At 39.0% G+C, this 12,442-nt stretch overlaps 1 protein-coding gene across 1 annotated transcript; it reads left to right on the top strand.

The window, feature by feature from the left end:
- On the top strand, positions 1–12,380 carry pstpip2 (proline-serine-threonine phosphatase interacting protein 2). Its single transcript, XM_049559824.1, has 14 exons — positions 1–132; positions 1,182–1,282; positions 3,950–4,024; positions 4,814–4,848; positions 5,437–5,543; positions 5,635–5,697; positions 6,278–6,376; positions 7,314–7,359; positions 7,604–7,683; positions 7,773–7,871; positions 9,261–9,357; positions 9,565–9,661; positions 9,790–9,821; positions 11,493–12,380. Exons 1-14 carry the CDS (start codon positions 100–102, stop codon positions 11,546–11,548), a joined length of 1,020 nt encoding a protein of 339 aa, XP_049415781.1. The 5' UTR covers positions 1–99; the 3' UTR covers positions 11,549–12,380.
- The last annotated feature ends 62 nt before the right edge of the window (positions 12,381–12,442 follow it).

A 12,442-nucleotide genomic window follows, 5' to 3' on the forward strand; every position in this document is an offset into this window, starting at 1 on the left:
CACTCTATCACTGTACTGCTCAAACAATCACAGAGGTACAGTTACTCTCGATCAGCTAACAGAGTTGATGAAACTCTGCTCTCTGTTCATACAACAGCGATGAAAAACCTCCATTTCAAAGATTACTTCTGGGTGAGTCTGTAGTGCCGTGTTTTGAGTGTATTTTGCATTATTATTTTTGATACTAAATTTTGGTCGAAAAAAGTAACGCTGCCTCGTAAATTCAGTCATAAAGAGGATGTGTTTTGCCGAGTAACGTTACAGCTCATTTCTCTCTTTAGCTGTAGTTTCTCTTTACATTCAAATTGAGTTGTAATGGGACTTATATATATTTATATACTTATACATTGTATTTAGTATATTATGTTTCGTCAAGTCCTGTATTGAACATGTAACTTAAGTAAATGTATGTACACACTGTACCAAAAGTACTGCAGATAATTGACCCCAAATGTTACACCGTCACATATTATGTTAGCCTAATGAGTTATTGTTACTGGTGCATTAATGTGTCAGTTACATTTTATTATTGTGCCATTGTGCTAGCTATGGAGCTAATTTTAATCTACTTTATAGACTGTTAAGTCTTTTAATCTATAGCGATAAATGTAGAGGATTCAAAAGTAGCTACAACACAACAGTAGAAGTAAAAAGTAGTATTAAACAGAAATACTTGTTTAAGTTAAGTGCAAGTAACTTAAATTTGTACTTAATTACATTCCAACACTTGCTTTATGAAAAAGTAAATTTCCCCACAGACTCTTGGATAATTTAATAAGCTAAACAGTTACATGGACTCATATGTTTTATATAGATATAGAGATAGAAAGTCAGTAACCTGCTGGTTTTGACATCTATGGTGAAGATGATTATAGGCTGTTACCCTCAGCTTATCTAAATCACGGAGAGGTACAGTTCAAAACATCAATTTACATCTCTGTGTCAGAGACCTTAATGTTTAAGCGTTTATTCATGTCTGTGTGTCGTGTTGTCCTGGGAACGTCAGGTTTAGACACAGCCTGTCTGTCTCACAGAGTGGTAAAGGAGGTGGTGGTGAGGTAACATAAGCTGCTTTGGATCTGTTAGCTGTTTTGGAGTAATACTGTTTGTATAAATCTATGTGATTTCTAAAACTAAAGAAGATGGACAAAATGAAGTATTTTATTATATGTTATTGACAGAACACTGACCTAACCTGCACTGGTGGCTATGATGCTATCATCCAGTACCTCAATGATGGCAGGAGGACATGCAAGGAGGTGGAGGAGTTCATGAAAGCCAGGTAATGCCATGATCTAATGGTGCAAAAATATTTGTTTGTTAGTTATTGCTATAGCCCAAGTCAGCAGACTGATCACTAGTTCTAAATTATTGGCCAGCGTACAAACAAACCTTCTCTTCTCTTGATATAGTCATCAGTACCGCAACAAACTTAAACTGTATTTGCAAGGTTTGACAGAGTCATATGAAAAGAGTGAGGTGGAAAATGAAAGCTGAGAAAGAAGAGGAACATGAATTTAAGACTTAACAGAGTCATTATTCCGGGAAGCTGTGGTTTATTAGTGAGATGAGTTGAGTAACAACATGGTAACATTTCAAGTGTAGGTAGACAGAGCAATCAAAGACAGCAATTAAATACAATTAAATGAATCTCTGCAAGGCTGACGTTGTTTATGAGTGCACACTCAGATGCACAAGAAATCATAAAGTAGACTTTAGTGGCAGTAAGGTCAAAAATGAGAGAAGGAGCAACATGAGTTTCACTAACAGCATAAATGTTAGATGAAGAAATGACAACTTGAGTTTCAAAATATTTTAGCATGTTGTATGTGGTTGGACTGTCGTATGTACAGTAAGTGGAAAAATAATTTCCTTGAAATAGCGTGCAGTCTGTCAGTGTTTTGGTATTAAAGCTGCTGTATATAGAGGTGGCATTGTCAGTCACACCAGTATCTATTTCTGTACACTACTGCATTGTGGCAGACCAGCGGAAATAAATTCGTCTTAGAGGAGGAACAGAAAATGTTGTTCTTGCCTATGGTGCTGCAGCTCTTTGTAACAAGTAATGCTTTGTGAAGCCTCATCTAGATACTTTTTTTGGTAACTGAGTCATACAAAGTTTGCTCATTTGAATTTTGATTTCCTTCTTCCTCATGATAATTTATCTGTGTATACACACACACACACACACACACACACACACACACACCAATTGATAGCCAGGCAGTAACATTTGCATAGACTGCAGTACAAGTAAAACAGAAAACACAGTTAAGGATATAGCAAAAGAGGATATTACGTAATAACATAACTAAAGTTTCCCTATGTAACAATGAAAAGCCCTTTGAAAACCATGAGACTTCCCAAAAAACTGTAACACACACCTCAGTGTCACACGCATACCCAAATCAACAGCTGTTTGAAATATTATTTTATATATGAAATAAGAAAACAAATATAGAAATCAGTTGAGGTATGTGTACACTTTAAAATCTGAAAAAAATAATAGGAAACCAATTGCTTTAAGTCTTGAGCAATGTCAACTTTATATATAATTGTTGAGTTTATGATATAAACAAAATAATGATCCAACTTTTTTGTGCTTACTTTATTTATCTAAGTCAGTCAGTTTCCTAAATTCTGCTGAGTTAACACAACTGTTTAGTTAAGTCAGAGTAACCTGGTTTACTTAAGTTGGTATACTTAAAAAGAACAAGTTAACTCAATTATCATTTTTAAGTTGCAACAACTTTATGATATTAAGTTAATACAACTAAAATTTAGGTAAATTTGACAATTAGATATAAAGTCGACATAACTTAAGACTAATAGTTATTTATACTTGTCCTTTTAAAGGCATTCAGTTGCCTAGATTTTTTAAAGTAAAGTCAACTTATCAGATCTTGGTGTATAGAATTATAAATTAGAGAGAATATAGATAAAGCATATATGTAAATTATATTCAATTTAACTTTGGATCAGTGACCGTTGACAACATATCTGTTGTGTTTAATCCTATCACAATATATTCATAGATTAAAATAATTATTTAGTTTTGTGCTTTGGGGAACCTGCCTTACATGGTAAACAACAGGCTAAACAACAGGCTATTTTTGGCTTCAAGCTATCATGTTCACGATGGCTTCCCAACTTAGGAGTTTCATTTTTTCGTTATTTGTTTTTTAGCTCTTAAAACAAGCTTAATTCTCTCCAAGTTAAGCTGATATTAGCAGGTTTAATGGTGCTGTGTGAGAACAGGTGGGGCAGCTTGCTGAGCATTTCAAAGCCTGAGTCCTGACACTCGTGTCAAACCTGTCATACAGATGCCTGTGAGTCCATGTATAGGTGCCACTTTTTTAGCTAAGTGATAGTAATGTTGCAGAAGTAGCATATGCCCTAAGTTTTTGCTCATTTGTTGAAATGCATGTAAATATTTGCACCAGATAGTTCGCAGGCACACATGCAGTTACACAGAAAGCCCTTATTGTGTCCTCTGTCAATTGCACCTTGTTACTTGAGTATCTGTGGAGTTCCTGATTATGCAAACACGATAAAATGATAAGGAATTCACGTCATTAAAATTAAAACGAGTCCCAGCAGCAGTTATTTCCTGGTTTTCTTGTTGCCTTGTCTTTATCCATACATGTATGAATGCTTATGATTTGAACTGATATTTAACAGACAGTGAGGTTGTTTTTAATCTGTACTCGTGTAATGCTCTGTAATTCATGTATGTTTATATAGATGCACTCCTGTCATAAATTCATATTTGACGTGAATTTATGATGTCGGTTTTTAAAAATGTGCACAATCCAAGTTGTGTGTATATGTAAACTAGCAATAAAGCATTGCCTGTCACGGATGTCATGTAAATTATTTAGCAGTTTATCAGATAAAGGGTTGCCCTGTTTGTTCTCTCATGTTGTTTGTATCTGGTTGTTTCTCTCAGGGCATCAATTGAAGAGAGGTATGCCAAAGATCTCCTTGGTTTGTCCAAGAAGGTGTGCGGACACAATGAGATGAAGTAAGCAACCACTGTGCTGAGATGTTATTATGTGTTTAAACCATATCTATTTACAGTAAGACAGTAGTAGTTTGGATGCAGAAAGAAAAGTGAAAGCGGGCTCTGGTCACCAAGTGTGGGAGAATTTTGACTGTGGTTTACAGCTTAAAAGTGGAAATGAGGTTTGCATTATTTCGTGCAATTTCTTAATAATGTTGTTACAGTCAGTCAGATTTCATGCATCAGTGTTGACATGTTACTTTTGCATCAGCAAGTCCAGTTCCCAATCTGTCAGCGGTCACATGATCCGTGTGACTTTGTCTCTGTTGTTTGTTTCTGAAGAGGAAGAGAGGCGAATGGGGGAGGATGACACAGGGAACCTTATGTACTTATTACTTTCATCTCTGTTGCATTTACTTAATTAATTAAATTGGGGAAGTACTGAAGTGTCAGGTGACACAATAATAAATAACTCTCTGCCTTGTTATCCCAACTGGGTTTCTTTATACTTTAATTCTTTGGTCAGTATGACTACTTTTACTTCTTTACTAACTTTGCTGGCGCATTGCTATGCTTCTTTAAATTACTGCAGTCGCCAGCAGGGTGTAACTCAGGCCTCCCACATCCAAGAGTGTGTGCGAAGAGCAAACAAAACGATCCACGCATACAAATTTTACTAGTGGTCAAAAACCCCACAGGGTAGCGTCAAGGGTCTTATGGATGGACTGGAATTAAAATGTGTTCTAATTTTATGGAGATTTTGTCATGTGTTAAATGCCTCTGTAATCTTTTTTTCTTATGCATTTTAAGCACATTAAAAAGATCCCTGGACGTGTTCAAATTACGTAAGTGCTCAACATTTATGAGTCTTAAAGAAGCTGTATACGGCATTCAGAGCACATGTATGATTCAGAGTCGGATTTATGCTGTCCCCGCACGGCTCTAACAGATGAAGGTGGAGGTGGCTGAGCCGGCAGCTAGCTTCTAACAGTGCTAACAGTGCCAACAGGGCTAACCGCAACAGTGGTGACAGAGCTAACAGTGTTAACTTAGGTGGGAACTGAAGGGCAAGTGCCAAGCTACACACAGAAGGCATTATCAGCTAGCTAGTTATACTATTTATTGGCTAGCCAGTGGTACACACACACACACACACAGGGACTCACGTGCACTAACGTGCACGTACTATTGGACCAGCCACCACAACAATGAACAGAGAGGCTCAGATCACAACACACACAAGGAGTATGACTTTATCCTCTGCTCAGGACACCATTACTCCATTATATCTTTACATAGCAAATAGATGTTTGCTGCTATATTAATGCTCTGGATGTCGTATACAGCTCCTTTCACAATACTGCCTTTCAGCTTTGTTTCAGTTTATGTTTTTGGTGTAGTTCAGAATATAAACCATGTTTTTACCCCTGCAGAGACTGAACATGTGAGTCTGTCACACTTACAACTGGCGCAGAGCATGAGGGAGGAGGCCAAGAAACTGGAGGACTTCAGAGAAAAACAAAAAGAAGCAAGGAAAAAGGTTAGCGTTTTAATCAGCTCTGTGATGTACCGAGGTGACCACCACAGCATCTTTGCATGCTTGTTGACAAGATATGCCCTGGTCATTTCAGATAGAACAACAGATGGATGTTCTCCACAAACAGAAGTGTTCACAGTTCAAGAAGACAATGGATGTAAGTATGAGAATACAAAGTTAATTATTACAGGCTCGACACTACATGAATTCATTCAAGGGAACTCTCCGACTTTCCCCTTAAGAACTTTTCTGTTTTGTTTCCTTGTACTGGTTTATTGATAAGCTGAGCTGATGAGCATGTGGAGTGTTGTCAGTAGAATCAAAGCCAAATACTGTCATCTATATTCAAAAATGACAGCACCAAGCTTATTTTAGTCTACTCTTGATTTGTGTCGGAGGAGCTTCGGTTGTGTTGTGTGAATAGCGAAAATGCTTGTCCTATCCCATTCTTCCTCTTTGGTGGGGGGGAAGTTGTGTTGACCAGTCTGGGAAGTAAACCACAGGGCGGCATGTAATACCATCAAAAACTGATGCCAAAAGAAGAAGTACTTGCCATGCAACATTTAAATGAAAATGAAAAGGAGGAAGAGAACAGAACACCATGAATCCATTGAGCTACTCCATCCAGCTCCGCCAGTGCTGCTGTCTTAATTTACGTATTTCCTAAAATGTTTGCCTTTATATCATTTGTGATGTGCATTAAAAAGCTTTAATGCTAACTGTGGTGCTGTCCCCAGTCAAAGAAGACATATGAGCAGAAGTGCCGAGATAAAGAAGAAGCAGATCAGAACGTGAACCGAAACACCAACACCAACAACACCAAGCACATTGAGAAGGTACAGCGAAAAAAAAGTTCACCTTCTCACTGATGGAAGATTACATGTTCTGACCAAGGATCAATTATAAACTTGGAACATTATTTTTCTCCACCTTTGGATTTACACAACAGTTTAAGTATATTTCACCTATTGCTTCTCTTCTTTGTTGTATATCATTGTAAATATATTTGAAAACACACAATGTAAAGACATCACATAAGGCTCTGAAAACCTGCAATTGGCATTTTCCCACTATTCTCTGACACTTTAAAGACTAATTAACCTTAAAATTAGGCAACATTGATTAAAGTTGTTAGTTACATCCCGATGTAAACCCCATGTTATTGACCTAATGAAGGGTAACAGTTAGAGGATTAGGCAGTATTATTGAAGGAGCTGCATACGACACGCTTCCTTCTGCGCGGGGATTCGGTTGGCAGGTGTAGTTTGGTAGAAAGAAAATAGTCCGTATATGAAACTGCTCACAACATGGTCTGTGAAATATCTTGAGTAACCGGGTCATGGTTTATGCAAAGAGACATTGCTGCTGAGTTTTTCAAATGTATTATTTTGGTGATTTGAGCACCACAAGCCGAGTGCCATCTAGTTCTATTATACTGGAGAGAAGGCAGACATCTCTACAGCTGATATCTCCAACACTCAGCAACTCACACTAAAACAATCTAAATTGATAAATAGCACCACAGGTAAAAGAAAAAATACGTAGCTTTCATTTTAGGGTGAACTGTCCCTTTAAGACACAGGTGTGTTTGCCCCTTGATATGAAACAAGTAAGCAGTGATGTGCAGAGAAAAAATATTAATACTAATGTAGAAAACAGATTAAGTGATTTCTATAGCATTGATGGAGGTGTGTGCTCTGATGACTCCTATCATGCTGACATGCTTCGACTCTGTGACCTTATCAGCACTCATTTCTGTATTTGTTATTTCAGCTCTTCTCAAAAGCACAGCAAGCAAAACAGAATGCAGAAGAAGCAGGTAAGTTTAAAAAAAACCTGCTGCCGACATCTTTATTACATTATTTGTTGGGTGCTTTAGGGTTGCGTGGACTGGCCTGCTTTTATGGAACACTTCTATCAAGACTGCTTTCCTGACACACATAACCAGCCTGATTTCAATATGCCTTAAGTGTGAATACTGTGACACAGCACATGAGGGACTACAGTGGCTCATGATAACTAGATTTATACTGTTTGTACTGATGCATGTGTTTGATTGGCAGACAGGTTATACCATCAGAATGTGACCACAGTGGGAAAGGTCAGAGATGAATGGATGAAGGAACATGTCAAAGCCTGTGAGGTGAGACTTTATGGTATGATTCTAAAAGTTTGAATTCATCGCACATCATGTGAATGAACTGAATGTTTCTATTGTGTTTTGCATAACAGATGTTTGAGAAACAGGCAATGGAGCGTATTAACGTTCTGAGAAACACAGTCTGGACTCACCTCAACCAGCTGTCCCAGCAGTGTGTGACCAGTGATGAGGTAAAGCCCACAGCTATGGTCACATTAAAGCTGCTATAATCAATATTTAAACTGCTTGTCTCTATGGGTTGTTGTTAAGCTGTTAAGCAGTCAGCAGACACAAACAGCAGGTGACTACCTGGTGAACAAAATGAAGTGTTTAGCAGCTTTAGAACCCAATATTTCCCTCCTGAGTTGATGGAGAACAAAAACAGAGTTTAAAGGAGAGCGCATGTTGGACCAGGTGGACACAAATGTTACTTTAAATGAATGCTAATGTGGCTCAGTGTCTGCTAGATGTAAAAACAGGCACTGCTTGCTAACACTATATCAACATTACAATGTGATGATACATCAGTTGTGTTTGCAGCTTGTTCCACTGCCAAAAAAGTGGGTAAAAAAAAGGAAGTAATGCAGGTTTAAAGTCACCGTGCCCTACCTTACATATGCCACAAAGCACACCACAGTGCAAAAGTGATTGATAGTTTGTCATTCTCACAGCCAGTGCACATGCTGTGTAGGTAGCAAATATTTTTGTGCACATCTGTGTACCCATGGGCCTGTACATCTTAGAATGAGGTGTGGTCAGGTGCATTGTTGGTAGATTGCTATTTTGAGGCAGCAGAAAGCGATTGCACCATTGACTAACAAAAACCTGGTCTTAAGTCAGAATGTCTGAGGTTTTCCAGCTAATTAAAGAGCGCATTATTCAGATAGCTAGATGCGTGTACATAGGTGGATTCACAACATGCGTACGCTCTGCGTCTTACACACACAGGAACGCATAGATGGTTTGCATGTGGGTGAAAAATGCATTGGGGCGCCCACTAGCTCACCTGGTAGACTGGGTGCGTCATGACAAAGGCCATGTCCCTGCCTCAGTCAAGTTCTGTTTCCTTTGTCAAGTTTAGAAGTGCAGTTTTTAGTTTTGCTGCGTAAACCCCCACCATATTTGCTGCAGCAACTTTACTGCTCTCATTGTATTAGTCTCAGCAGAAAGCTTGCCAAATCTTTCATGTAAATAGCAGTGTGCCAGGTTCAGCCACACCTGGGTTTTACAGGGAATGGAAGATGGCACTCTGATTTGCTGACTTCATGTTACACCCAGAACACACCTATGATTACTTAAGGGACTAAATACAACACTTTTGCCCTTTGTGCCTTACTTAGCGCCCAGATTATGCACCATTTAAGAAGCAAAGTGGAGTTGGACTCACCCTAAATGCATTTGCGTTATGACCTTTAGACCATGCGCTATGGGTAGTTTACCATCATGTTGTGTCATTATAAAACTCACACCTAAGTTTCTTGGAAACCTCCAAGCATATCTATAAAACATTGCTTAATTGGACTCTGCTCTTGTTTTTACTGTGTGTGTGTGTGTGTGTGTGTGTGTGTGTGTGCGCATAGCTGTATGAGGAGGTGAGGAAGTCACTGGAGCAGTGTGATGTCCAGGAAGATATTGAACACTTTGTAAACCTCAGACGGACTGGTGACAAACCACCAGGTAAGTTATCAGAGACATTCATTCACAATACTGTGTCATTAACAATTAACCAGTGCTGGAATGCTGAGAGTACACACACACACACACACACACACACACACACACACACACACACACAGTAAGGTAGTCATCAGACAGCACACAAACATGCCCTATGTTATCAGTTGCCTGTATATGTGAACACGATCTGCCCTCCTCTCTTAACAGCTCCAGTTTTGTACGAGAACTTCTACAGTGGTCAGAGGTCTCTAACTGGAGCTCCACCCTGCTCTGCACCCGCTCGACTGCCTCCACCCATCACCAGGTAAATCAGAGGAGGCTGCCACCTGCCTGTTTATCCATCTATCCTTCCATTTAGTATTTCAACCACTTTTTGCCACATTTTCAGAACACTAACTGACTCAGTGTTTACCTTGTTTTCTGAATTGGCAGGAGGGGGCCGTTACCTGATCCAACACCCACCAGTAAGGGAATGTTTGTTTTGTTTTGTTTTTTTACTTAAAGGAACAGTGTGTAGGATTAAAACTATGTTTTCATCAGTGAATAATCATCTGAAAATCAATCAGTCATGATTCAATCAAATAAATGTTTCTGTTAGCTTAGAATGAGCCCTTCTTATGTGCATACAGAGAGGGTCCTCTTCAAAGAGTTCGAAATGTTGCACTGCCAATTTTCTACACTAGCCCAGAACGGTTCCAATGAAAGTAGCTAGCACTAGCTGCAAAAGTCACCATAAGTCACCAGATGACATCATACATACAGTAGAAAAATCCACAACAAAGAATTTGAATTGCTTGAGAGCTGTGGTGCTCGTAGTAAACCACTTTCTCATGCTTCCAATCTAGACAGCGAAAGCGTAGGTAACCATAGAGACTCACCAGAGCTTAACTCATACCTCTGCGGTGAGCAACATCTACCCCTGTCGCTCGCCTGCTGACTGCCTGCGCATAACACAAAAGGAGAGAGGGGTAGAGACCCAAAACTGTTGGCAGTGGGGCTGTAGCTGACCAGAATTATGTCAGTCGAATTAGAAATAGCTATTCAAATACACATACTTAACTATTCATTCCGTTATTTCTGTGTAGAGTATAAGAGTTTGATAGGGGTTGTTCAGGGTGACAGCAATGTTCGCGTAATATATTAAACAAGCCAAGCTAGCCCTCCATGCTAATGCGTGCTAACTGCACTAACAACGGATTGGAAATGTGCAACCTTTTTTGCCGACACTAGATACCAAACAAAAGCCAGAAACTGTGTCATATAAAGTTGCTGTGAGATGTAAATTCACTTTTAAGCAAAAGGCAGAAGATAATGTTATCTCAGAGCCTCTCTTGCTCTCGGCAGTGGCCTCTGTCTCACTCAGACTCACCCTGGGACTGGGTCTGCAGCTGCCTGTACCAGCGAGCAGTGTAAAAGCAAAGAACGCTCACTCTGCAGCTACATCTGGGAAACAAAATGTCACCAGAAGTACACTTCACTCTGAGCAACATAAAACAGACAAAAAAATACTGCTCGACTGAGGGGTGTCCGACTGATGATAAAAAACTGACTTTCAGGGGACAGCACTAGTTGATTTAGAAGAGAGGTAGCCTGCGATTACTCTGAGCAGCATGCATTGGAGGTAATGACAATATATTTATCGCTTTTCCCCTGGTAGTCTAAATAAGTACCTACATTTGTTGCTGGTTACTTTTAAAAAATAAAGTTGCTAAGACTTTCTGAAGAGTCGCTAAAGCTAGTGAGAAAGTTGCCAAGTTGGCTACATTGTGGACAAACCAAACACTATTTTCATAGACGACACTTTTTACGTTACCTGAAGGCCACCATAGGTTCCTCGATGGGAGGGGTGAGCGGCCACTAAATCCTGCACACTGCTACTTTAAATACAGTACATGATGTGTTGCTTGCTAGGATGATGTAGCTGAAGATGCATGCTACCCAGTGAACATGAATACAAGGCCTCCATGGGAATGATGTCACATTTACACTTACATCTTCTGATAGTGTGTGAAACAAAAGGTATTTTCAGTGGTGGGACTGAAGCTCGTGGCTTCATTATCACCTGCATGGCTCCTGCACGCGACTGCTTTTCATATTTAACCACCTCATGGTTTTGATCTTTGCTTTGACTGCAGGCGATACAATCTACTCAACGGTGCAGGACGCAGGGTACAGTGTTATCCAATACTAGCACATGGATCTGATGAAGGGGGAGTTATTCTACATCCTGTGCAGTGCTGGCTGGAGCTTTGTAATGGACACAAAGGTCACACAGGCCTCATCTCTTCCTCCTTTGTGACTTCCTGTAACGATAAGTTCGCTCCAGATGGAAATGAGTGTCATGTCAGGGGTGTGCATACATATTTTTGGGTGAGGTTGTGTGGTATGTTGAATATATCACAGTGTTATAAATGGAATAGTGAAGCCATTATTTTATTCTTAGGTTCTTGTGTGTATTTGTGTGTAAGCAAAAGTAAAATCAAGACTTTTGCTCAGTACTTTGATTAAAAAAAATGTAAAATTAAATCATAAATATAAAAAGTGCCATCCAGCTACTTTCTGTATAAACTTAAGTCATTTCCACTGTCTAGATAACAGTTATAGAGCCTATTTATTATGTATATATTGTTCAAGGCTCTATCTTCCACATAATTGCATCTTAATTTATCTTCAGTTTTGTATTTATTTTTGTGGATCTTTACTTTTCTCAATGTTTAAACAGAGATTCACAACATAAGATCATTTACTGTCTGCTAACATTTTCAACATTTTCATTTCCTCTTTGATGTGAGAGTAGCAAGTCAGCTGACAGAAATCTTATGATTGGAAGGCTTCACACACACACACACACACACACACACACTTATCCAGCGTACAAAATATGGATTCTTCTTATGTCTTGCCATGAAAGTCCTGTTCTTTGACACTCAACCTTCATTCTAAGACTTTGAGAGTCTTGTTAAGTTCATGTGCTGATCAACAGGCTTATTTTCTATTGTAAAAGAGTTAAGTTAGATTCAGTTGTATGCCCTACGTTGACATTCAAGTAATTTGTGTGAAGATGACATACAATATTTTCTGAATA

The sequence above is a fragment of the Epinephelus fuscoguttatus genome, linkage group LG18 (assembly GCF_011397635.1).
Source record: "Epinephelus fuscoguttatus linkage group LG18, E.fuscoguttatus.final_Chr_v1".
Taxonomy (NCBI): domain Eukaryota; kingdom Metazoa; phylum Chordata; class Actinopteri; order Perciformes; family Serranidae; genus Epinephelus; species Epinephelus fuscoguttatus.